Consider the following 27480-nt stretch of genomic DNA (forward strand, 5'->3'; position numbering starts at 1 on the left):
TAAACCAAACAGTCACTGGTGCACAAAATATATTTATTTGGTAAGTGGTTATGTGACAGTAAATGATTACAAAACAATTCCAAAAGTAAACAGTCTTTTATAAGCATACTAAAAGTTGCTTTGTTGTGGGCATATGAAGAATGTCTGAGAATACCATAGTAAACCCGCTGAATCTCACGCATATACAGTACTGTACATCATAAGGTTAAAACAAAGGCAGTGGACAGATAAGAATACTTCACCGCTAGATGAGCTATGAGACAATTCCTGCCATTTTTGTAATAATTTCGCAAGACATTGGAATTCAAATAATTTACACAAAAGTGTAAGTCAGGTGAATGTGACCAGCCAGCCACCTGTTATATTATTAAATGATGTAAACATCTTCAATTTTTTATGCAAAACATTAAACAATTGTTCCCAAAGGGCAGGGCTTCATTCCCAGGGTCATGCATAGCTTTTAAAAGGGAGAATGTTGAGAGAATTTCTAGATATTAAAAAAACACACACACGCCTCCCAAGTAGGCTATAGACAGAGTAACAGGCTCATGCATTTGAAAAACAAACAACCAGAAACAACCGCTCACATGTAAACACTACTTAAAGTACACTTCAGCTGTTAGAGGCAGTAGCGTACTTGGATATAATAAATGATAGCCCAGAGAGTAAAGATAAGTTATTTACATTGGTTCAACATCACTTATCTTTGCTATCCGAGACAATACTTCCATTTTGTCGAGGCTTACTGATATGAAGCAAAGTCACTGAAATAATTCACTGTGGGAAATCAAATGACATGATTGTATTGATGTACACAAAAGTCTGTGTATTTATCAGTGGTCACACATCAGAGCTTAAAGCACACAGTCACAGCTTCAGTCAGAGTCAGACTCTGAATCATCATCTGTATGGAAAAAAAGAGTCAGTTAACTGGGAGAGAAAGAATAGACATGTGGATTTCCCTTCATAATAATCTGCTGTATTGAAATAGTACACTTTCAAGTTTACTTCTAGTACATGGATGCGATTATGCTATATGTATACTTTAGTATACTTTAAATATATTCGAACCACTTAAAGGGATACTTCTCTCAAAAATGAAAATGAAGTCATCATTTACTCACCTTCGAATTGTTTCAAATCTGTATAAAGTTCTTTGTTCTGAGCACTTTGTTCTGAACAAAGAGAAAGATATCTGGAAGAATGCATATAACCAGACAGATGACTACCATAGTAGGAAAAAATACAATGGTAGTCAAAAGTGTCCCAGAACTGTTTGCTGTCCTACATTCTTCAAAATGTCTTCTTTTGTTTTCAACAGCACAAAAAAATGATAAGTAATTTTTCCTACTGTGGGAGTCAATAGGGGGAGTAAATCTGTCTGGTTATAAGCATTCTTCCAAATATCTTTCTCTGTGTTCATCAGAACAAAGACATTTATACTGATTTGGAACAACTCAAAGGTGAGTAAATGATAACAGAAATTTCATTTTTGTTTGAAGTATCCCTTTAAGTATAATTAAAGAACTTGAAATATGCTCATTTTTTGTGAGGGCAGCCAATAGGCTCAATATCTTTTTTGCTGCTGCATACTGATGTGAAGTCATGCAAAAATTCATGTAAAGATATAAATGGCCTGAGATACCTTGTGTATTGGGAGGTTCCCCGGTGGAATCGCCTCCCTTGAGGAAATTCGCCAGTTCGTTAAAAATGAAATAAAAATCCAGAGCAAAAATTATTGTTGCAATGAAGCCAAAGACCTAAAAGGGAAGAGGAGACAGAACAAGGAGTGAATTAAAGATGAACAGTGGGATCAATAGTGAAGATATCAGATTTGACTGATGTTAACTGACCCCAGCAGCCTTGGATACTCCATCTGGATACTTTGACACAGCTATTATAGAGATGATAAAGAAGATGATTGAGGCACTGACACAGCGCAGGAAGTCCTTGATGAAACAACAAACATGGAGATTTTAAAAGAACTTGAGGAGCCAAATGTTATAATGTGATGCATCTTAATGGTCATGTGCACAGTCCATATTTTGTACAGTATGTCATTGAACTTACCATGAGGGGCCAGTGAAAGCCTTTAAATCGCTCATTGAACTTTGTGGAATATGCAAAGAGCAGGAAAAGAGCTCCCAAGAATTCGAGGAAGGGAGCTGTGACAAAGGCAGCTGCTGTTGAAGCAGCAAAGCAGACAAAGCTGATGAACGACGTTACCTGAGGGCACATTAAACACAAGCATATATCTTTCATTTCTATCATTTTATTTAGTACAAACTTTGATAAATTGATAGACACAGAAGATTATTCTGGTTTACCAATCTTCAAAACTGCCAGCTGTGGTTTATTATGTGATGAAATCTGTCTATTTATTCAAATGAATCATTGTTTTGCTTGCACAGATTTCCAACCACACGGAAGCCAAAATACAGAATATCATAAATAACATCATAAATACTAACCACGCTCTGGTTTTATAAATTATAATGTTGAGAAACTATACTTTACTTGTCTCAGATAGCAAAGACAAAATGCTCACACAATACATAACATATTATACTCGGATAATTATAATCAGTGTTGGGTGTAATTAGTTACTAAGTAATTAGTTACTGTAATTTAATTACTTTTCCCTTGAAAAAGTAAAGTAAGGGATTACTCATATGTTTTCTGTAATTTAATTACAGTTACTTTTGATGTATATGTATGCGTGTGCAATAGTGTAATTGACATCAAAATTCAAAGTCTTACTTTAAAATCTGTGATTTAATGTATAATTATCACCTTTGCAAGACTTTGGTCAGTTAATAATAGTATTTATTATTAATTGTTATATTATTTCATGTCTATCCTTGAATCACTTAACTAATCAAGGTTGATGTAGGATATAGAAAGTAATTAGTAATGAGTAACTAAATACTTTTTGGACAGAGTAATTTGGACAGTAATCTAATTACACTATTGAATATGTAATGAGTAACTAGTAATTAATTACTTTTTCAGAGTAACTTACCCAACACTGATTATAATATAATGATTATATTATTCTGCCTCAGCAGAAAGTAGCAACATCTCCATATATGTAAATGCAACATCTGGGAAATCATATGGGACTTACAACATCTGCCCACACATGCACACAAAGTAATTATAACGGAATTAGCTGTAACACGAAACCATATCAAGTAGAATAGAAAAATTTGGTAGTCATGTTGTCTGATCAGCCTGAACATTCATCATGATCATAATGCTCATACTGGAAGATGTCTCTCCCAAAGCAGACACGATTATTTTTAACATGTTTGTAGAAACGTGTGTGGATTGAACAGGAAAGCCAACTCCCCCTCCAGCTGAATGAAAAGAGAAAAAAATGATGACCTACATAAGACATTAAAGTTATTCGACATTTACAAAACAAAGTAACTTTGTAACACATGAAAAGATATTGACTCAATTGATTAGCAAAGAAAAGTCTGTGAAAATATATCGAAAAGACAAAGAAGTCAAACCGAAACATGTGATGAATGACATGTGAGAACTTATTCAGCACTTTTTACGCAGCTGCATGCAGCTGCCAATACGTTGATTTAAACTGCAAACACCTACCACAAATAAAACCAATGCAGTTGCAACGTAATCATTTACAACGATTTATTTAAAGATACAAAACAAAAGCATACCACTTCACCGATCAAAAGTTGTCCTTTTCGGGATGATATGAATTCTTTACTCGGCAATAGAGAGAGAAAAGCAGTTTGCTGTGATCTGTTGTTTGCTGGAGCCTCGATGTCCCCCATCACGCCAAAGAAACACTTCCACACCCAAACAAGGTTCACACTGAGGGGTCCTGCTCACCACTTTTAGTACAACGACTCTTCGCAAAGCCTCGGAGTGGAAACGGAAATAATGATAGTGCGGAAACGAAGCGCACAAAAGAGCAACATCTGCATTCCCGAAATCTGGACAGCGTTAATAAGCGAACAGCATAGATATAAATGATGCGGGTGATACAGTGGACACTGCACAGATATTCAAACAATATTACATAACAAACGGAATAGCTTCCACTACACTATTTTAATTGAATCCTTATGCCTGAAGTTACAGGCCCTCCCCTTTACCAGCCCAAACTTGATATGAGTTGACTACTGATTATAAAATGCTTAACGTGCTTCAACAGTCTTGAAAAATCAGTTTGGAGTATAATAAGACTTTAATAAATGCATTTCTGAGCAACAGTTATCTTATACAAAGGGGAAAACAAATGAATGTAAAAAGGACACTGTGCTTAAGATAATACTGAGGTGGCTCATGTACTACTATATGGTTGAGATATTAAAAAAAAAGAACAACATTACATGTAATACATTTTTTACAACATTTGCAATTATATTTTGTTGATAAACATGAGACCATTTGCTAAATTAATTTCCCTCTACATGATCTGTTGTTTTCGTTCCCGGCTTGTTAAATGTGATTTTCTTTAAAAGAAGGTAACCATCCAGACACCACAAGGCCACAGCCACAAGACCCACAATCTGTCAAACAATAAAAAAAACTGTGAAAACATGTTGCAGGCAGCATCATAATAGTATAATCATTATTACAGAACTCTTTGTAAACTAGGGGTGTGTGTGTGTGTCTTACCCCTCCACCCAGAGTGCCCTTCAATCTATATGTAGAAACAGCTATAAGGCTGAGAATAAGCATGAATGCTGCAGCAAAAAATGAGTTAAACACATCCTATGGAAGAAAATGTAAATTATCAGATCAAAGTCACATTAGTACTACACTAGTACTGTAGTGTTACCAATGCAAAGCTCTCTGGGCAATAACACAATCTGATGAATTTTATTGTAATGTTAATGTTAATATTAATCATGAATATTGAACGAAGGTGTATTAGATGACATATATTTTTTCTCCTCACAATAAGAGCCCAGAAGATGAAGGTAAACCTCTTGTTGAGTTTCAGTAGGTAAAGTAGAAGGAAGCCAAGTGTGATGAAAAACTCCATGCACGTTGCTGCAATATAGGGAGGCCTAGATGCCACAGCATAACACAAAAGAGCCACGAAAACAAACACCTGGCCAAGAGATAAAAGAGTGAAGATAAGTTTGACTGATTTAGTAGCATAAGCTAGTAATGAATATCTGTATGGACATGTAGTTATTAAATAGATTATAAGATGTATGTGGAACAATTGTATATTTTAAAACCCAAATTGTATTTTTTTTATTTTCTTTTCTAAAAAAGTTTAATGAGTAACATCTAATGTAATAAAAACATAAGTACTAAAAACAAGGCAAGATTTTTTAACCGAGTCAACAATTTTATCAGGGCATTGTTTTTCTTACCAAACGGCAGACATTGTATACAATTTAAAACCAGCTTAAATTTTTGTAAATGTCTCACCGCTTCTGCTATTTTCAATAGACCTTTTGTTGATTTCAGCAAGACCAAATCAATTTCCATTGTGTCCTTAATTGTTTTTTTGTGCATATCTTTTGTGTCGATCATTTGTTCTTACATCATTGCTTCAGACAAATTTGGCACATTACTTCCTGACAAAGTGTTTCCTCTTAGTTTCAGGAAATGACTCTTTGAAAACCACCCATAAGAGCTTGAATGTTATGCTTGGATAAATGTTTCAGTCTGTAACACTAGAATGACAACAAAAAAAATGAAGTTGTGGCACATATGGTTAAGTATTGTACTTGTAACCCGAAGGTCACAGGCTCGATTCTTAATGCCAGCAGGAAATGACAGAGATCTCTTTAAAAGTCCACTGCAGTCACTGATCTAAATATAAATGACTGAATTGGTCATGACGTCATTACACTAAAGATACCGTGCCAACATGTTGGTATGCCAAACGTTCTATTAAATTAAGAGGGAGTTATCACATATTAATGGTAAAACAGTAATTTACCAGTCCCCATTTTTATATAGTCTCACATTACATACTTACAACATGTAAATGGTTAATTATATAAAGTCAGGCATTTTCCCTTATTAGATATAGAGTGAGTTACGTTTACTTTCATTACAGTAGCATAAATATCAGATTAGCAGATTTATGTCATGCAGGAGCAATAATACAATAGGTGCTAATGCCAAGTTACTAGTTTCCACAAAAGCTAGAACAATACCTGTTGCGAGTAGTTCTGTCTTGGCAGGGTTCAGCTGGAGGTGATGCTCTTTCATCCAAGCTGAGATGTCTTCTAGGCAGGCTGTGATGCGAGCTGCTACAGTGGTATCGTTGAAATGAGATGTTAATCTGGGTATTGTCAGCATAACAGTGATTCACGAGATCGCCTTGCATCTAATGAACTGGGACGGATAGTATGGGTGTTTGGCGTGTTGTCCCGGGGCGAGGGCTCAGAGCTCAGTAATCCTCCTCGAACTCGTAGCACCTATATCCCTTGACTTGGGAGAGGGCCCCGTGCTTGATGTGTTCCCGGACCTGGATCATACCCCCGGTGCTGAGGTTAAATCGGGCTTGTGGTGTGGAGTCGGGGTGGAGGAGGGATGTTGAGAAACGTCAGAGAGAAAGGTGGTGAGATGGCTTGACTACTTATAGGCTGTTAGTATGATTGCTGTGATTGTTTATAGAAAGCCAGCCGAGTTTATTATTTGCACGTGCTCCTCCCGAACCTTGTTAAAAAAACATCATTGGAGTGGTTTGTTTTGATGCCGGACTGCTTGTTGTCAAGTAGTTTATTCTGGGATAGGAAGGAAGACACCTGATTGAAAATTGTTTTCAAGAGTTTTCGCAATAAATGGGAGGAGAGAGGGTCTGTAACTGTCGGTAGTAGAGAGGTCCAATATGGGTTTCTTGAGTATGGGCTTGACCTGGGCCTGTTTGAATGTGGATGGAAATGTGCCGGTGAGGAGGGAGGTGTTGATGATGTGTGTGAGTGCTGTAGTGAGTGTGTTGGATATGGCCTGAAAGAGATGGGAGGGGATTGGGTCGAGGGGACAGTTGTTGGGGTGGCTGGAGAGAAGTCTGGTGACTTCAGTGTCGGTCAGTGTGGCAAAATGACATACATGACATATAGACCATGAATTCGTGTTTTTAAAAGCAGATGTGAATCCCAGTCAAAGTGGAGGAAACATTCCTGGATCCTTACAACTATAACGGAAGAATGGAGATGGCTGGTTGCTCTTGTACCGCAGGTCTCCACCAAGCTCAACTCAAAACATTCTGATCAATGTCTCTTTTTATGTATATTAAAGCGATATAATAATATAAATAAATAAATTTAGTGGTAGGACAACTTTTAACTGGACACATTTTACTGCAGCCAACCTATCGGCTGAAATTGCACTTGTAACTTTGGTTTTTGGGACTGTACAAGCCCCACCTTTCCCCTTACGGCTTACGTCACGTTCTACTCATACCCTAAGATAAGTAAGCCAACTATAAGACGAAACGATCTAGTTCAACACAAGTCTCCAAACCATCCCTATGGCAGAGCCAGCAAATAAAACAAAGAGGAGAAGAGAGAGAGTGATCGGACACAAATCAATATCTGACGAACTTACACTCAACGACGCGAGCTGCAAGAGACAACGGGTTGCGAAACGGATGGAGACCTTATGTTAGCCTTCCTGCTACTGGATGTGAAAGTCTTATATGTACTTTTTTTCTTACTGTCCTGTACTTTCGAGTTTATTAGTAGTTTGGCTGTGCTCAGGTTGTTAATTGGCGCACTAACGTTACTGGATCGCAATTTATAACCTTAAGGAAGACTAGAGATAATGTAATGTTCTAATTCTAAATGGTCTAAATCTGGTCTAAATAGCTTACGTAGCATGATCATGCCTCATCACGAATTTAGTGTTATGCTTGAAAATTATGATTTTATTGTCAAAAGTTTAGTGTCACTCTCCCCATAAATACATGCCTTTAAACAATGTTTATTAGTTATTTTAGTCAAGAAGGTGAATCGTCCAGGAGAAAGGCCATCCACTAGGCTAAAATAATGAATAATGGACGGAGATCATAGGGTGCACAACATCCAGGTTCAGCAATGGGGCATGGATTAAGGTAAAAACATGTTTTGTAGACGTTTTTGTTTTTGTACCGGGTATTATGGCAGCCTCTAACTGCACACACTAAACTTGTACCTTTGGGTTCCATAATAAATATTAACTAGCCAGTCAAAACTGCACACTTGTCTCACTCGCAATACCACTGCCATTAGCTATAGTGGTGCACCAGACGTATAAACACAAACATATCAAAAATGGAGGAGAAAGGAGAAGGAGGAAATTTGTGGGCGTGACTTGCGTTTTTCGATTATGTGAGTAGGCCTAAATTAATTTAAAAAAGAAAATGACCCACATCGATAAGCTATTTACAACAACCGCTGCTTCATCTCACAAAGAAAAAGGATTGCCGTTTTTAATTTCACTGGGACTTTAAAGGCTCTGAGGAAGCACTGTGTGTTGAGCCAGTAAATGCTTTTGTGTGCATGTCTTAAGCTGTGATGGGTCCTTAATAAAGTGATCGTGGAGAATTATGGCCTTCTCTGAGTCTTCTTTTTGTAAGTATCCCAAGATACTTTACCAACTGTGAATCATGAACCAATACTTCAACACACGACATTAAAAATAAGTGAAGGGGGCGGGAATCTTCGGACTAAGAAGCGGATTTGATTGGACACAAACTTTGATTAGAGGCTTAAGTGCAGCGTGATGTCATGGAATTTCTAGATTTGGTTGAGCGCACGTGCCAGACTGTCAGATTTGAACGGTTACATCTCCTAAATGCGCATATTTGTCAGTGCTTAATAGCCTATCAGTTTATTGACTGATATTTATTTCTCTGGATCTTCTAGCAAGGCGCTTTATCCCCATTGCTCTCTGGGTAGCTGCCCACTCCTCTGGGTGTGTGTGTTCACTGCTCACTATAAAGGTTGAATGCAGAGTACACATTCTGAGTTTGACTTACCATACCATGTCACTTATTTTCCCAATAGTAATGTTTCACTTAATTGTTGCAGAAAATAAATAAGTGCATCCTTATACAACAACAGCATAATGACTTAAGCTAACTGAAACTATAAACATACATTCTAGAACATTGATCATGTTTCAGTTTGCAATTAACATCTTAATGGAAAATCTCACGACATGTGATCTAGAGAGCATTATCATTTTGAAAATAGGGAGTCTCCATAGCAGACAGTCATGTCAAAATAAAGATGACACATTTCCAATTGAGGAGACATTTGTGCCTGAGTGTGTCTGAAAATGTCCTCTTAAATATAATGAAGCTGGTGAAAACTGAAAGGATTATATTAAAGTGTTTTTAATTAATTTTATTAACTGATCATTTTTATTTCTGTGATATAAAAGCATTAAATTGTAACTTACTTTTGACACTAATCATTAGTCTATTTTCAGTGTTCCAATCGTGCACGTATATAAATAATAAAACAAGTCTATACATAAGAGAAATATAGAAGTTCACGATCTTTATGTCGTGATATTTTTTTAAAGCTTTTATTTTGCCATGCAGACTTTTATTTTGACATGCTTTGGTTGATATTCGCTGTTGCAAGTTACATAACACGAACCTGTTAAACACGGTAGTTGTCGTTGTTCGTAAAATGAGTTCATTCAACACTTTTGTAGTTTTATATTTCTTTAGTAGTCATAGATGAAAAAGCGAAATGACGGTTCACTTTTTAAAAGATGCCTGTCGTGTCGTTTTACCTTTGTATTCACACATTCTGCCATCAAATGTTTTTGCCCGTCAGACTCCTATTTTGAAGAGGCACTTGATCGGACATGCGTGGAGCAGCAGAATCTACAGCCGCAGCGCATCACACAGTCACGGTCCGCCTGCCGTTCTCCGTTATTGTTGCAGTATTTCATGATTTATTTTTTTGTCTTAATGCCAACGCCCAGAATAGTATTTTTATACATTTATTAATTATCATCATCGTCTCTTAAGCATTAACAGTGTTGATTTAGGTTTAAACTTGCTGCCTGCATCCCCTCTGCTTTTATTGCTGCCATAACGTTACTGATCTTAAGCGTAATAAAAGTGTCTTTGTGTTAAATTATGTTGTCGTCTTCTCAAGGCAAACTGGTCAGAAATGGCGAGAATAAGAACTCTGTGGTAAGCTGCAAATCTGCATCTTGTATCATGATAAATCAAATATTTTCTATGAAATGTGGGGCACATATTTTGGTGATGAAACTGTAGAAACCTGCATGGTGCTTTTTCATTTGCATCCATAGATTTGGTTGGAGGGAAATATTGCAAGTGGGAAGACAACGTGTCTGGAGTACTTCGGCAAAACCAGTGACATTGAGGTAATATTCACTAAATGTATGCATAATTTATGCACAATGCTTCTGCTAGAACCTGAAATCTATATTTTCTCTGGGTATTTAGGAGACAACTGAAATGTTTCTCGTCCTTTAGGTTTTGACAGAACCTGTGACTAAATGGAGAAATGTGCATGGATGCAATCCATTGGTAGGGTGTCTTGCAATCTTCTTGTATACCTCATTTAAAAATTGCATTAAATGTATGTGTTATAACTGTTGAAAGGTGTAATTGGCTTGAACACCATATTTCATTTTTTATAGGGTTTGATGTACCAGGACCCAACTAGATGGGGTCTCACTCTTCAGACATACGTCCAACTGACAATGCTGGATCGACATGTCTCACCAATGGCATGTTTAATTTATAGTATAGAGAATGTGAAGCTGACGTCACGCCCTATGTTGGGCCGCCATCTTTGGAGGATCATACTCCGCTCCTATTATTGTTTTGATATGTACCTTTACTTGTTTTGTATGATATATGGAGAAATCGAAAGTGAAAGAACCAGCGGCTTTTCCTGAACGACTCTGCGTAATGCTATTGCAGTTTTTAACACATCAATAACGATCTACCATAGTTTTATTCCTAATCGAACAAGAAAGCGACAAGCAGCGATCCTCCCAAGTTTGCGCAAAATTCAACGTGGTGTGATGTTGATTAACAAGTTCTTTTATACACAACCCTACAATCAGATTTGTTGCTATGTTTTTGAGCCTTGTTGGCATGTGCATCTGTTTTATTGTATTGAAACAAAAAGAATGATCATATTATAATAACTTTGCACTCTAAAAAAATCTTTACTGTATATACTTATATATTTACATTCGTGAGAATAAAGTTAAACAATATATTTGAATCTTATAAACGTCCACCCTATGTAACAAATTGGAATGAAATCCTGAATTAGCTTTATTTTTTATATTTTTTTTTATAATTTCTGTATTCAGACACAACCAATCAGAATGCTGGAAAGGTCTATCTGCAGTGCAAAGTACATTTTTGTGGAGAATCTTTATAAAAGGTATATTTTATTCTAAGGCTAAAATGGCTTTATGTGCCACCAAAACGTTGAGACAAAAGGCTTATTGCAATAACGTGTATGTTATGTTTGGTGACAGTGGAAAGATGCCTGAAGTGGACTTTGCCGTTTTAAGTGAATGGTTTGAGTGGATCCTTAAGAACATAGACATTCCGGTGGACCTTATTGGTATGGCATATAAATCAGTATTGCCTCACAAATATTACTTGATTAGTAACTTTGTAAGAAATTCTGTTGTGTAATGTCAGTTTTGTGTGTGTTCTGGTGACAGTTTACCTGCAGACCTCTCCACAGACCTGCTATGAGAGGCTAAAGCAGAGGTGCCGAGAGGAAGAGAAGGTTATTCCAATGGTAAGAATAAAATGATGAATAACTGTCATTGAGTTGTATAATCAAACCTCGACAAACCTCAAAGTGTTAAAAAGTATAGTTAGAATATTTCCATTTAATTAAAACTGTTATTAAACATCGTCACTGTTCATCACCCTTTAGGAATACTTAGAATCAATCCATAACCTGTATGAAGACTGGCTAATTCATCAGAAGTCCTTTGATGTCCCTGCTCCAGTCCTTGTGAGTCTTTTTAATTGTTACCATACAAAAATCACCTGTCTACCAGTTTATATGTTCCATTCACTAATACTAGTTTGTGTGTTTAATTTGGTGGGCAGGTAATCCCAGCAGATCACGATCTTAAGAAGATGCTGCATCAGTATGAGGAGAACAGAGAGAGGATTTTAATGGCAAATTGCTTTTGACCAAGTAGAGGATCTAAGTGAGAACAATGGCCATATCAGTCCACAAACACAGATGAAGCGAGCACTTCTGTGACCTGAATCTCTTAATTTACGTAGTGCAAACATTCCTCTCGCATTGACGATTTACGAAGTGGTGGAATTGGAAGATAGTTGATATGACATACAGTGGGTGTTTTATTTAAATGCTGTTTTTTGGTATACATTTTTTCATGTCAAATGGATTAAGCTTTACAGAAGATTGTCTATTTCTATTTTTAAATTCCACAGTACGCATGTCTTTGGAAAGATACATTTATCTTGCGTTCTTTTTGAGTTAAATTTGCTGTATGAGGAACTGCAAATACTATATGAAAGGAACCATTGGGATCAGTGTTGGGTAGTTACTGGGTGCGTTACTGAACAATGTAATTTATATCAATACTTAATTTAAAGTTAACTTTTTAATAAAATGTTTTTATTACATTTTGTTGTTTTTCTTAAAGGCACACGTTGTGGTTTTTCGACCTTAAAATAATGTCTCTAAAATTATTTAGTAGTAGACCAACCTTTATTCTGATGAATTCTACACCGACGCAACCTGAGCAATCTCCTAGTGGCGACAACCACTGTATTCTGGTTTCTGAACAACGTTTCTGCATTTGCCGATTCCTACACATAAACAAATTCATGTGCATTGCGCTACCAGCAGGTGTATTGCACCCTTTTTTTGACAATAATAGGAAGTATGACAACTTTGACACAATGACAGACATTCCTGCAGAACACTTCATTATGACAATTGGGTACACATTTTAACTGTCTTTACATTTAGTAAGGCACAATACCAAGTAGAGCTCTAAAGTTATTATGACTTAAAACTTATTTAGCGTGTTAATAAAAAAAGCAGCATGAACCCTTCCTGTACTTAAAAAACTATCATAGGGAACACAGGCAATTTTCATAAATAAGTTACCATTTAAGGCTTCTCAGTGCTTGATTAAAAGGAAAGTAACAATCATTTTGAACGGCAGAAAAATTCTGGTCAGTACTAGGCTAGCAAAGTCATATTTGGAGGTCAATGCATTTCCATATTGTTCCACACTTTAGCATTTCTAACAAGGATGTGAAGGAATACTGTGTGCTTCTACAACATCACATATGTTTTGGTGATGTCATCATCCGGTTGCTGCGATGTGGGACTCCTGTGGAGTTGAGAATTTGAACCCTCATTTCCAGTCTGATGGTGGTCAGTTGGTGGTCCCGATGGCAAGGGAGAACTTGGGATGTAAATGGACTGAGGAGGCTCTTTAATGGTATTGTCTTGTCCAGGAACGGCATCAGATACTGCACAGCTCCTGCAACCTTCAATGTTGCAGATAAGCTCTTGAGATTGGCTGCATAAAATGGGCCGAACTCATCCCAACTTGAGTTTTAGTGGGCGGGGCTGTGACATGGACATTATTTCTATTGCACAGCTGGGCCTGTGTGGTCTCCTCTATGGGGTATTTAAGGGGCTCATCTACACAGAGTTCTTTTTTGTGCATTTTGCCCATTTGCTCAGTTCGGTCAACCAGACAGTTTTCTTGTGGGCCCTCACATTTGCATCCTTGCAACACCGTTTCCACTCGAAGAACCAGTGGTTTGTCATCTAAGCATTGAGCTTCTACAACTGCATTTGGGATATGTAATGTATTATTGCTTGGGGTGGTTTCACTGTGCATGGCTATAGACTGGGGACCACTCATGTCAGTATTGACCTCAGGGAACAGGGCTGTGCTGTACCCCTTAAATGCAACCAGCTCCTTGGCTTTAAGAGGTTGTGTAGACTTTTTCTGAGACTTCCGGAAAATAGGCTTTTGTCGGATAGCCAGGTCTGGGTAGTTCTCCTTCATTTCCAGGATAGACTTATCATCAGCCATAAATGAGCTGGATGGTCTTTCTACATCAGTGATTGTACTATCTTGAGTCTCAAGGTTTTCTTGATCATGAGGGTTATACGTTTTAATCGTCTGTCTCTGCTGTTCCTCTGGATTTACCAATGAGCCACCTTCAACGTGTTTATCCTCCTGAAGAACATCCTCATTTGGAATACAGATACTTGTGTGCCCCGGGACATCATCTTCAGCACTGGGGTTTAGAGGAGCAGCTCTTATCTGGAGGATCTCCAGACATTCCACATGTGACTTCTTGCCCATGAGCTCAAGGAGGTACTCACATTCTAATCTGGCGAGGAAAAGGTCGAATCCCATTTTTTTGGCCTTGTCAGGGTCGACACTGTCAGACAGTCTATACTCGGTGTCGCTTTCAATGCAGTAACCAATACTCTGAAGAATACTCTTGGCAAAAGGCAGAATTGGCTTGATGTAGTAGACAAAGTGTCCTGTGAATGTCTAAAAGAAAACATTAACAATCAACTTCTGTGTATTTTTTGTAAAGCGGTTTTGCAACTATTTATATTTGTCAAAAGCACTACACATAAGCTTGCTTCCTGGTATTATGAAGATCCCATGCCTGATTAATTAACAATACAAATTCGGTAACACTTTACATTGAGGTTGTGTTTTTTTAACATTAGTAAATGCATTAGCTAACTTAAACTAACAATGAGCAGTGCTTCTAAAGCATTTATTCATTATCATGTTAATTTCAGCATTTACTAATACATTTTAAAGGCAAATGTTTTAACATTAGTTCACAAGTTTGCATTAACGTGTTATCTGGTGAAATAAAGCATATTTGGCGTGCTATCTGAGGGGAGGGCTCCGAGCTCAGAATTTTGGCCCGAACCGAGTACTCCCCCGTTTACTGGCATAGATACCAGTAGAGAATGAGGTGATGGGGCAGAGGAGGGATGCTGCTTAAAACTGTCGTGGGACAGAGGTGAGGGACAGATTTTATAGCGACTACTGCTCACTGATTGGTTGGATTACATTCTCCTGCTCCTCCCGAATTTAGTTAAACAAACTTAATTTAATGCACCATAAACTTCCACGAATAGTTGTACTATTAACAAACATTAATAAAAGCTGAAAAACTATATTGATGTTATTCATGTTAGTTAATGCACTTACTACTGGAGAAAAAACTAACTTATTTAAATTCTTATGGTTTCCATTACAATACAAGCCATTAGCTGTTAACCAATAAAGGAGTAGTTCACCTTTACAATGGCTATTCTGTCATCATTTACTCACCCTCTTGTCATTTCAAACCTGTATGACTTTCTTCTGCACAACACAAAAGTAGATTTTGAATAATGTTGGTAACAGAAAACTGTTGGTCCCCATTGACTGCATTGTTTGCAACATTTTCAAATATCTCCGAGGAAAGAACATCACACAGGTTCAAAATGACAACAGGGTGAGAAAATGATGACAGAATTTTCATTTTAAATGCAAACTATATGAATTCCTTTAAAACCATTACAATATGTGTTTTAGAGAGTCTTCTTGCAGTGGTTCCCATCTGCCGGATAACATCCAACCAACAAACCCACCCATAAACAGTAGATACCATTATAGTGTCCATTAAAACCAATTATAACCATTAGATCCATTAAAATGCCTGTGATTGATTCTATGGTTTCTTTCAGCAGGGTTGGCATGTACAAATGAATTGCACAGTCATTTTTATTTATTTATTTGTTGCTAAAAATCAGTCAAAAAGTACTGAAAGTCATAAAATATCTCAGTCTCAGGCATTATTGAGTACAATGACGCGTATGACGTATAACTAAACAGGAGGTTTACAGGAAGTCACCCAACAGCGGTGTACTGACACCAGTTCCATCCACACCTTTCATTTACCTTCAAAGTTTTAATCTCCTTCTTCCAGGGAAACAGAAACAGGTTGACACAGAACATCTCCAGTAACTCTGTGGCTTTAATAAAGCCCTGGATGTATCTCTGATAGTCTGTGTACTTCACGCACTCATAGAGAGCCAGATAAAGATCCAGTGTGTTAAACCTCTTCCGCGGTTCTTCCTCTGACATTAACACGCGTCTGCCTTCATCTGTCACCTGTCGATCTGAACACACTTTAACATTACCTTCAGACGAAACTCTGTCGTAGTGCTGTAAATACTTCACCAGCACGTCTTTGCGCGACACGGGCGTTCGATCGTCGACGCTGTTGGTCATGATTATAGGACGCGAAGCGATCAACTTGATCAACCCCCGATGAAGCGATGTCAAACGAGGAAGCGAAAGTAGACCGTATGCAAATGAGGAGGCATGATGAAACGGAAGAGCCTCAAATACATATTGTCTGTTTATAGTTTCACAATTGTCAACCAAGTAAAACCGCCTACATGCCTATAAATGTCCATGTCCCGTATCACAGGCATCCGCGATGTGGTTGCGGCATCTGTATAGTTCATCTGAGCTTCAGCCTGACATTAATTCTAGTGTATATCTATGATTCAGTGTATTACACCTGTTGAATTTGTCCGTGGTTTGCTAAAAAATAAACGAGGACCGGTTAGTGATATACCTTCAAGTCACCTTTGTAATTTTCTGCTAGAAATATTACTGACATCTAGTGGAGAAAGTGTTTGGTATGACGTCGATGTTAGTAACGTCGCCACCAGATGGCGATGTAACACCAAAATGGATGAGCAAAGTAAACATTTTGGTTTATTTGAAACTTGTGTGAAATTACAGATAATGTGAGCTATAACGATGTTAATATAATCTGTGCATTAGTAAGTTGTAGTGATTTTTTATTTTATTTATTTTTAAATAAAATAATGCACATAATGCTGTAGGGAGCAATAGTTATTTCCAGATATTTTCTTTCTTTCATGCAATACAATGGCATTTTATTTTGAACTTATTAATGTAACACGTATAAGGACATGTTACATGGAATTAGAAGTTATTACAAGTATTCTTTGTACCTCAAGAGTGACATAAATACCACATGTATATGAAGATGATAACATGTATTGCCATGGTATATTATCCTAGTATTATTATCAGAATATAACAAGTACTATCAGATATCAGATGTCAAGTTAAAGTTTCTGTTTGCTTTCTCAAAAAAAAATGCTATGTAATATAAATTAGTTTACAAAAAGAAATCAGTAACATCTCAGTTGTAACACCACGCGTTTCAAATATGAATTCAAATGTTATATGAATGCAGGAATGACTAAATAAGCCCTCATAAAATAATAACCATAGTGAGGATAAAAACTAACGAAGTAAGTAATTCTATGCATACTTTTAGTAGAACTATGATGAAAGTAACTACATTTAAAAAAACATTTAAAAGTAACTTAAATGAATTAACCACAAGTAGTAAATGTTACTTAAATATAGTAATATTGTGTACATGCAATGACAATACACAAGTTCTGTAAGTTTGATGGACGTTACACTATGTGGGCTCATCGTGTGTTTCGACTCTGGGTACAATCAGCATTCCTCTGATTGATTTAATAAAGGAGGAGCTCTGGGTAAAAAGCTAATTAAGAGTGGAGCTTTGGCCCAGTCCATCTGTTCAGGAGGCTTTCTGTGAGTCCGCTATGCAAACAGGAAGAAGAAAGATGGATATCCACATCAGTGCTAGTGAGACACTTGTCATAAATTTTAAATGACAGGAGTCAATGTGTAAAGTGGTTTGAGAAATATTCTGTCCATCTGGAAGCCTTTAGTGTATAACCCACATCTGTTACTAAATTGCACATCATACATTAAAATGTACCAACTATACATAACAACATTATCCTACATTGCAGTGTTTTGTAAATACAGAGTAATAGTCAATTTAGCTTAAATAACAATTATAAAAACAGACGAATGCTCAGAAAAGAGATTCTTGAAAGAAGTCTTGTGTCTTTTTTATTTTTTCTGGTTACAGTGGTATGGGAATAAAGACTCTAATACAAAACATAAATCAACATCAGCAGAGCACAATATTGTGACAATGAAACGACACATCTGAGATGTAGATTTATTACACGCATGTCAACATTTATAATGGGCTTGATGCAAAGGTGCTATGGTAAAACAAACAATTTCCACATAACAAGAAAGAATGAAAGTGCACAAAATGTGGTCTAATGAAACCGTAAAACTGGCTAAATAGTGTAGCATATGTTTTCTTGAAAATCAGCTCCTAAGGTGCCACTGAAACACAATCCCCTAATAAATAACCATTGGTAAAAACATTAGATTTACAATAAGATTTCTTTAAATGTGACTGGTATGTGTGCATTTATTATAGTCCACAGTGCACACAGAATTGCTACAGACACAATGTCAGCATTACAGTGAAGTGGCAACAGATAATACACCTCTAGTCATGTTAAAGAATTTAAATTCTGGACCACTCCGTCTCCTAAGGCATTCACCATTACAATTTTTGCCTTTATAGGAGGTACATTAACAGATGGAGAAGCTAGAAGCCAGCTTTTCGAAAGATCTAAAAAAACTTCTAATGCTACCTCAGAGGTCTCATTATTGATTAAATGAATGTTTTTCAGAAGACGAGTATAAAAAAGAAATCCCATAATGCGGATGTCTAAAGTTGACATCAATTCAAACTACATTAATTTAATAAAAAAATATTGGGACACTTAATATTCATTTCAGTTATGCACAAATATGCAATCATGCACCAACTTCATTTATATATCTCTCAGTTGCTCTTCTATATGTATATTCTTCCGTGCAGGGAATGGAAAGTGGTGAGATAAAGATGTCATGCAGTTTCATTTCCTGGGCCATTTTAAATTTATGCTTCTAAAAAATGTATATTCCTTTTGACATATCTTTTTATAGACCGTTTCATTGGTCGCACGCGCTGGCCTGAAGTTAACTTTTATAACAATTTTTTATTAATTTATATGAATAATAATTGTAGTAAATTAAGTTTAAACTTAATTTCTTATTCATTGTGGAGGTCTACCGGAAGTTAAGTTTGGGACACATAACATTTGTTTATTTGTTGCAGCTGACACCTTCTGTGATATTAAAAAGGTAAAACCTACAAACATCAAGGTCAAGGAGAAAAAAAGGTTGGTAATTTTTACAGTGTTCTGAAATCTAACAGTCTTTGTAGTGAATAGGGACATTGTATAGAAACATGCATGTGCAGGGAAACCTTTTGTGTTGCAATGAATGAAGCAGATTTGATGACAAAACCAGGCAAACATTTTAGGAACAAATTTGAAACATTTTTTTTGGAAGAACAAAGTATCTAGCAAGAACTATCTTATATTGACATCACTGCTACGGTAACTTTTCCACTGAGCTGTTACTAGTCTCAGCTCTTCTATTATAATGTACACAGCATCGGTACATCTTTAAAGAATAATGTAATGTCTGCTACAGCCCTTTCTAACTATTGTTTTTTTATTTTTATATGCATGGACAACAAACTTATCACACACATCTGGTGTCTTCCTAATAGTTATTTAAAAGTAGCATTGCCAGGAGACTTCCAGAAAGCAGTGGTCTTGGCAAAAAGAAAAATCACAGTGATCTATGTACTAGATGTGAAGAAATAAAATGTGTATTAGCATTCTGATTTTATGATGACATTCACGTAACTGCTCATCTATGCAATTTAATCTATGAAATGTACAAAGTATATTCTTAAAAAAAAGTTGCTGATTACAAAATCAAGCGTATAGCGTTAGTTCTGGCACGTTAGTAAAGCCCGCATCAGCTGATCCTCATCTCCAATAGAAATATGAGCAATCACAGCCTCCATTTAAATTCCATTTAGCTAACAGCAGCTAATCGCGTTGCTCAGGAGCAAATAACCCTCCTCCATCCCAAGCTCCAACTCACATTTTCAAATGGGATTTGACTGTTATTCCTTTTCACAGTCTCAATGTCTTTACATCATGTGTTACACTTAAATGTCATTAAGAACTAATGACGTCTGCTTGATCTGTTCCATTTACCCTAATGGGGGATATCGCTGTGCTTCCTGCTCTTATTCATGCTGGCTGCATGGACAGGGAGTTTTGACCAGAAAAGAACCATACAACCAATCTAAACTGTACGATAATGTTCAATAATTTTTGACGGTAGTGAACCTGACAGAAAAGTAAATAGTTAAAACCAATCATATTAAACCAAGGAAATCAAGGAATCCTCTTCACACTTGCACACTCACTTACTCTTTCACACAAAAGCAAATTTATTATTCTATACTCAAGTAGATTACACTTACTGATACGATATTTGTTAAATTGCTGTGAACTGACCAGAGTACTATTCTTATTTTATGCCATAAAATTTTAAGCTATCTACTGAAACCATCTACAGTAAACGTCCAACAGCCGACACATAGCTACTGACACAACGCGCAAGCGTAAAGTGATCAACAAAAAAGTGGTCGATAGCCCTGTGCTCTCATGGCGGCCCTATTTGTGTTTGATGAAAAAGGAAATGCAGTGTCTGAAAGCCATGTTGGTAGATGTAAGAGGTAACTGTGGGGTTCTGCAAGTGTCCGTTACAGTTCTGAGTTCACAGAGTCTTCCTTGATGCAGGAGGTTCCAGTCAAACAAAGGAGTCCCTCTCAAAGCTGGTTTAGTACAGGTGATACATGAGTGTGCTGGAGAGGCAGGGATTACAGGATCCGGTGGGGAACGGTTTCCTGAGGGCTGCTTCCTTCTCTGGTGTGTTTGAGAAGATCCAGGGGCATCAGAGGGAGGGGATGGTTTTGTTCACTCACTACTGCCTCATACGGAGGAGCTTCCTCTAAAGGTAAACCTGACAAAGAGATGGAGGCGGTTGGCTGGTGCCTAAAGTCCTGCAATCTGGTTGGATATTGAGAAGAGCTGCTTGCTGACACCCAGCAAGCACCAGCAGGCAGGTCGTCCATCTCTCTGTAGTTGTGTGGCACGCCCCGGCATGGGTCTGTGATGGAATAAGGGGGTGGATTGTCCGTGGGAACATACAGCTGGGTCCCTGGTCCCACACATTCATCATAACTGAAGGAAAAGACAAAGTATAAGGCACCGAGTATGAGTATTACACAGTGACCAAAGAATACAAGACCACAGTGAAAATCTGTGATTCAGAATTTTATTTAACACATAAAAAGAAACACATCGTTGGATATCAATATAATATCCTAGAGTCAAATATACTGCTATGGAGTTGGGTATACACAGTCCCGGCCAAAAGCGATGTCCAACGTAAGACTTTCCTTTTTATTCAATTACATTATTATGTAATACAAACTTTGTGGAACATAAACTGAAGCTCAGGATGCTTTGTAAAAAATAATACAGAGGCACACAGATTACTGAGTCAACTAAATTAACAAACAAAAATTGTTTTTTACTTAATGTATGCTTTTTTCATTGGAGCTTTTAATTTCTGTATATTTAAATAAAACGTATATTTCCTCATATACTGTAGTTTGCCTTTTTTTGGAAAATAATAACAGCGAAGTGATTGGTTCCCTCCGTACCAGCGGTCAATGAGCTTGCTTCTCTACGTTTAAATCTCGGTTAGTGATCGTTGCAGCAGTGCAGCCATTTCAGAGGCAGCGCATTTCAGAAGCATCCAGACTTAAGATAAGTGAATAATCTTTACTCCTTACTACTCGCTGTGCATGTAATTCATATGTATGTGTTATTACAGTATGTCAGTGTGCAATGGTTCTCAGTATATGGTCGTATTATATTCCTTATCGTTAATACAGATATCATTGCAAAATGAGTGGTGCAGACTCATCATACCATCAATAATGCATCCTCGTAAGGATCTTCCAATACGATCTTGAAACCGGAATCCGGTCCATAATTGGGAGCCTCAATCGGTGTTGTTCAAAGTCGCCCACTACTCTGGGGTCGCCATACTCAGCTAGTAAATCTATGTTATCTAAGCGTGTGCAATGGCAGAAGCATGTGCTTCATTGATTAATGGCTTGAAAAAAGTAAGTATGATGACCTGTAGAGGGCAGGCATTGCTGTGGGTATATGGGTTATAAGTAACCTCATCTCACTAAATCTTGATAATTGCTTGGGTGGATGGTGGGGTCTCATCTTTGGACTGCAACACATCTCGTTTAATTAACTTGCACTAAGTGCGCGTCTATTAGAATTAAGCAGATCTGCACGAAAGCCAGGTTCACAATGTCATAGGCATCGGAGTTAAGCCAGTTGGCTTGGTAGCCAAGGCTCACATAGTTATAAGCCACTAGGGCTTAGCCGGTCGGGGAGGTAGCCAGGGCACACATAGTCATAGGCCATTAGCATTAAGCCGGTCGGCATGAAAGCCCAGGCACACATAGATAGTAATACATGCGGTCACATAGTCCTTCGGGGCAGCAGCAGTACACATGTCTTGGCGATAGATCTGTTGGGGGTGTTCCTGTCCTTGGCTTGCATTGATAAATTGAGCAATACTTTGATGGGGGTTTATTCATATGTTATACAGGTATGTGCAGCAGCAGCATTCCTTATATGCACACAGCAGCATGTTGTGGATGTATTGGCAGTAGCAAGTCTCCTTACTTGGTCTGCTGCCGCAGCAGCAAAGCAGATCTATTCTGCCAAGACCAAATCCATTTATATGTCATGCACACTACCATGCGAAACCCTCCGAGAGTTATCATGACAGAAATGACACCAGTTCTGCCATGAAACTCTAGATGGCGCAGTTCCAAGTCTAACCTATCCTACATAATAACTACTACACAGCAAAGTGATTGGTTCCCTCCGTACCAGCAGCCAATGAGCTTGCTGCTCTACGTTTAAATCTTGGCTAGTTTCTTTTGATTTTTATCAGAAATAATCTACAGGCAATCTTTCTATTGTTTGTGAAAGTGTACCGGAAGTTCAATTGGGGTGCGCAGCAAAGTTTGTTTATGTTGTTAAGATGAAACCGTCTATACAGTATCTAAATATTGACATATATTTTTTCTAAGCCTGAAACAAAAGGCCATACTGTAAGTGGCAATTGCTTTTATTTTTTTAACACTGAATACAAAAAACAAGGTAATATTTAGTTCTCTATTTTTCCGAAAATCATGCCTACTTGACACTAGTAAAATATTATTTAACTTTCTGGTATGTTAATTTAATAAACAAATTATAGATGTTATTCAAGAGCAACATAAAAAAGTGTTCTCAACCGCCACAATTCTAACAGGTCTCACAACAGAACAAATGTATCCAGTGAAACTGAATTACAACTTATCGGCTTTAATATATTGGTCCATACGATAATATTAGAAATCTGCTGATACCGATATGGCCCAAAACATATCGTTCATCCCTTGTTATTCATAACTTATTCTAGCCACTAGAGTGCTAGAAGACAGGTGAGGTAGAAATGAAAGCTACATGAAAGATCTACAGTCAAGAGAATATGACTTTTGTTCATTTGAAGTAATATTATATTAAATATAAACATATTTTAGCATGTTATAAATTATACTGTTATAAAAGCTTAATGCAAAATAATGAGGGTATATTTGATGGTCTTTTCACAACATTTCCACCCAAAAAACGGTCAATTTCATTTTCTCTATATGATGGCCTGCAACACTGCTAACAAGCTCTCGCAGAGCACATCAGTTGTCTTAAGTGTGTATCCAAGAGAAAATCATCTCTGTGTGTGCACAGGGTGTTAGAAAGTGTAAGAGGACAGCAGCAGGGTAGTTGGATCTGCTGTGTGCTTAACCATTACAGATTGTAAGTGAGAGCGGAAACTGGATGCTAGAATCGGTTTAGTCTGTCACCCTTAGGGTTACATGTGAGGGATGAATAGGGGAGAGATACTGTGGTGGACAGAGATCTCTGCCTTGAACACATGTTTGGTCTGAACAAATCCCTTATGATACTTTGAAGAAAGTCATACAGGTTTTAAATGACATGAGAGTGAATAAATTATGGCAGAATTTTCATTTCTGGGTGACCTATTGCTGTCATGAAAATAGTACAGTTGCAATTAATACTTAGTATTAGTATTGCATTTAGCATAACTGTAATTATCATTCATTTTTAATAACAGATACCAAGATAATCTGTATCGTAGATCCAGAGATCCACTATCTCTCCTCTGTCTGGCTTCAGTGAGGTGATGTGTGCTAATTAACACACCACCTGCTCAACTGGAAGAGGTGATGATACCAGGGAAATGGTGTAGCTGTGACCCATTTTAAGGGAAGATTGAGTAAACACTATAATAAAAGCTTCTCTTCTCTTCCATGTCATGATGGTAAATCACACCCCATCACAGTAAAGCTCTCTTAGGTTGCAGTAACATGTAAAAAGTCCTCTTGCTGTGAACTCTCAAAAACCGATACAAGGAGCTTAATGTTCATTATTAAATTTAGCCTTTTCATCCCTAGTTGGTTGAGAATAGAGCCCTAAAGTATACTGTAAAAAATGATTCATGGTCATAGTAAATATGGCTGAATAAAAAATTCTGATTTTAGTTTCGCATATTACTTAATTTCTTGCTATAAACGTTACAAAATATATTGAGATCATGTGATGTAGAACTTGACTGGCTTTCAAGAGCGCTGGCGGCCATTTTCTGAAAATCATCTCAGACGATAAAGGTGAGTAAACTAATCTTGTTTTTTACTGAAATGTTTTATAAAATGAAGCATATCAATATTTGAAGATACACGTTTCTTAATGTTTTAATTTGAAATAAGTTTAACACCGTGTCTACACCAGACGCAAATTGTAAATTATAATGGGTTCTAATGCATTCTCATGTCACGTCACGCCGCATCCAGTGTAGACACGGTGTAATTGTGGTGGTGCATGTCTTTTGTTGTTTTAAATAAGCTCGTGGATATTAAATGTCAACTTCAACTTTTGTGAGAAGAAATTTATTTCGTTGCTTTTACGCTCGCTTTCCAGTTTCAGCTCCAACGCCCTCTCGCTCTCTCTCAAGTAACGTTATCTGGACAAGTACAATATTAAAGAGGTTCCAGATAAACATTGGCGCTCAAAAGAAAAATAACTTCTGTTTTGCCATCGTGCTGGAATTTAACAATAGTGACAAAAACTGACAGAACATTTATATAAGTACTTATCCTAGCACCTTCGCTAACAAGAAGAAAACAAACAACAAAACACTTATCTTCATAATCAAACAGGTACTGTTCAACGAAGTATCTGTATCTTTTATCTAGCTTTGATCTTGTCATAAGCAATTTTTTTTACATCATCTAGCCTTTCAATTGGTATTGTGATACTTCAGCTGGCATAGTACAGTAAGATTTTCTTATGGTATCGTGACAACCTTATAGCCAGTGAAGATTTACGATTTTAGGAATGATTTTTGTTAGTTGTGCAAAACACAACTAACAAAACAGACGTTAACTATAACATTCAAACCATGTTAACAAGCATATTTTGCCACAGGTGGAAACCACGGGAAGCCGTTCTGCACTGCCGGCACAAGGTATCCAATATTGACAGCTTGGCTCAATGCTTATAACCCCATAATGATATGGCAAACTTCCCTGAGAATACTCCACTCAGATACAAGCGCCACTCTGTCGACATTAGGCATTTACTTCTGCTGACGCTGCTCTTTTGAACTGGATTATATACAAATGTATTCTATGGTCCTTTCATTAAGCTGCATTACATTATTTGTACAGTAAATGAATGAAGCCAAATAGAAAGTCCACCTGCAGTACAGCAGAACCCTTCAGTTCACTTTAATCTACTGTATACCAAGAACTGTTTAATGTTACAAATACTCATGGTTTGAAATTAATACTCGTCAAATTTGTGTAAAAATCAACTCTTTTAAATCACTAGCCCTTTCGGCAAGTTATGTTTCATGAAAGATGTTACCTTACTTTGTTAGTGTAGACCAAACCTGCATAAATACTCAGCTAGTGAGTCATTGTGATACATTAAATACAGCCTAAATGAGCAGCATCTGTGTATATCTGACTTGAACATATCTCTCACTACGCAACAAATAAAACCATGCTGGTCCATTTGCCCTGAAGCAATAACGAAGACTCAAACTTCCAGAAACCAAAAAGTACAGGCATGTCATGTGGCAAACTGGGCATAGTATTTTACTGTATCAATTGTATTTCCCCACCTAAAATGCATTTTCTCAAAATTATTTAGGACAAACACGTCAGAAAGAAGGGATCCAAATAACTGCAATTTCTGTAAAACATAAAATGCACATTTTATAAGAAACATGTTTATATATAAGCTGGTTTTATATTATATAATATAATATAGTAAAAACAAAATTGTCCTTAGGGTGTGAGTGCGTGAGTGAATGAGTGAGTGTGTGTGCCCTGCGATGGGTTGGCACTCCATCCAGGGTGTATCCTGATTTGATGCCCGATGACTCCTGAGATAGGAGCAGGCTCCCCGTGACCCGAGGTAGTTCGGATAAGCGGTAGAAAATGGAATGGAATAATATAGTAAATTCAAGTAAATGTTTATATATAAGATGATTTTATTTTGTTTTTTTACTCATATCATAATTTTATTTTATCTTATGGCTTAGACGTTCTGAATGGCATGTACCTTTTAAAATTATCAGCCAAATGGGCTGGTGAGTGAAAAAGTTAATTTCAATTCTGCATGTGCTAAATGCTCATGATGAACAACCTCTGGTTTGGGTTCGTAATTATTAAAAAGATCAATATGGTTTTATTTAGTTGTCACAGTTCGTCATTAAGACAGAAAAGCATTGCAATTCTCCATTTAATTGCTTTGATAGAAATATAAAACGATTTCAGTTTTAAATATCACACTTTGGTGTGGTCAGGTCACCCTGACAGGGTTTGGGCTTCATGCATTTGTCTTTCATGCAGACCTGTGCTTTGTAGACTGTTAAAGTTCTGACACCTGCTGTCATGTGTAATCAATATGAATAAGATGACATCTGCTGTTACCCTGGTTACCCTCAGCAGTTTGTTCCCTGCAGTATTCCTTATACATAAATAATGGATCTGATCAAGATAACAGTGCATAGCCTCCTTGTGTGTATGTATCTATCTAGTTTTTTTAATTTAAATGCAGAGCGTTCCCCTAAGAATAACAGAAAAGGGTATGAAAACTCCTTTTAGAAAGATAGATTCTCTAGGCTATCCATATGCCTCAGTGTGAGTGTTACCTAAAGCTATTAGGTCTCTTTAGAATAGGGTGAGAACTGTTTTGCACCAATATATTTCCCTGGTAAGGAGCGTCCCTGGGGTCCCTTCCGTCTCCACACACACAGCTCAAGAATAATTCATTAATTTGGCTATGCAAATATCCTAGCCCAGATTGGGGGTCTTATCTCATCTTTCCTAAATGAATAAACAGCCTGCATTTGCTTTGACACTTTTTTAAAATCAGGCTGTTGTTTTTCCCAGAAACAATTCCAAGC

General features: G+C 37.1%; 5 protein-coding genes across 6 annotated transcripts in view; 1 reads left to right on the top strand and 4 right to left on the bottom strand.

Annotated features, from left to right (window-relative positions):
* Window positions 1-16: 16 nt before the first annotated feature.
* cmtm3 (CKLF-like MARVEL transmembrane domain containing 3) lies at window positions 17-4077 on the bottom strand. The gene is made up of 5 exons (XM_056743112.1): window positions 3690-4077; window positions 2071-2226; window positions 1854-1949; window positions 1646-1760; window positions 17-904 (listed from the first exon to the last, which is right to left on the bottom strand). The coding sequence occupies exons 1-5, from the start codon at window positions 3804-3806 to the stop codon at window positions 876-878; spliced, it is 513 nt and encodes a 170-aa protein (XP_056599090.1). The 5' UTR covers window positions 3807-4077; the 3' UTR covers window positions 17-875.
* Window positions 4078-4203: 126 nt separating this feature from the next.
* Window positions 4204-5557, bottom strand: LOC130417562 (chemokine-like factor). Its single transcript, XM_056743232.1, has 4 exons — window positions 5425-5557; window positions 4940-5095; window positions 4657-4752; window positions 4204-4547 (listed from the first exon to the last, which is right to left on the bottom strand). The coding sequence occupies exons 1-4, from the start codon at window positions 5527-5529 to the stop codon at window positions 4434-4436; spliced, it is 471 nt and encodes a 156-aa protein (XP_056599210.1). The 5' UTR covers window positions 5530-5557; the 3' UTR covers window positions 4204-4433.
* Window positions 5558-9573: 4016 nt separating this feature from the next.
* On the top strand, window positions 9574-12619 carry tk2 (thymidine kinase 2). The gene is made up of 10 exons (XM_056754240.1): window positions 9574-9858; window positions 10107-10144; window positions 10267-10341; window positions 10454-10507; window positions 10621-10710; window positions 11308-11381; window positions 11479-11567; window positions 11671-11750; window positions 11892-11972; window positions 12071-12619. The coding sequence occupies exons 1-10, from the start codon at window positions 9693-9695 to the stop codon at window positions 12155-12157; spliced, it is 834 nt and encodes a 277-aa protein (XP_056610218.1). The 5' UTR covers window positions 9574-9692; the 3' UTR covers window positions 12158-12619.
* A 285-nt stretch (window positions 12620-12904) lies between these two features.
* On the bottom strand, window positions 12905-16633 carry si:ch211-189a15.5 (uncharacterized). Its single transcript, XM_056754225.1, is given in 3 exon segments — window positions 12905-13544; window positions 13546-14526; window positions 15943-16633. Coding segments are annotated over 3 exon segments (1578 nt in total). The 5' UTR covers window positions 16276-16633; the 3' UTR covers window positions 12905-13280.
* A 1338-nt stretch (window positions 16634-17971) lies between these two features.
* bean1 (brain expressed, associated with NEDD4, 1) overlaps window positions 17972-27480 on the bottom strand; it is a 40005-nt gene continuing 30496 nt past the window's right edge. For both annotated transcript variants that reach the window (XM_056743572.1, XM_056743581.1), the window contains one exon: window positions 17972-21086. In XM_056743572.1, the coding sequence (XP_056599550.1) occupies window positions 20723-21086 (364 nt within the window). In that variant the 3' untranslated portion in view covers window positions 17972-20722. The remainder of the gene's footprint in view (window positions 21087-27480) is intronic.

This window comes from Triplophysa dalaica, chromosome 1 (assembly GCF_015846415.1).
Source record: "Triplophysa dalaica isolate WHDGS20190420 chromosome 1, ASM1584641v1, whole genome shotgun sequence".
Lineage (NCBI taxonomy): Eukaryota > Metazoa > Chordata > Actinopteri > Cypriniformes > Nemacheilidae > Triplophysa > Triplophysa dalaica.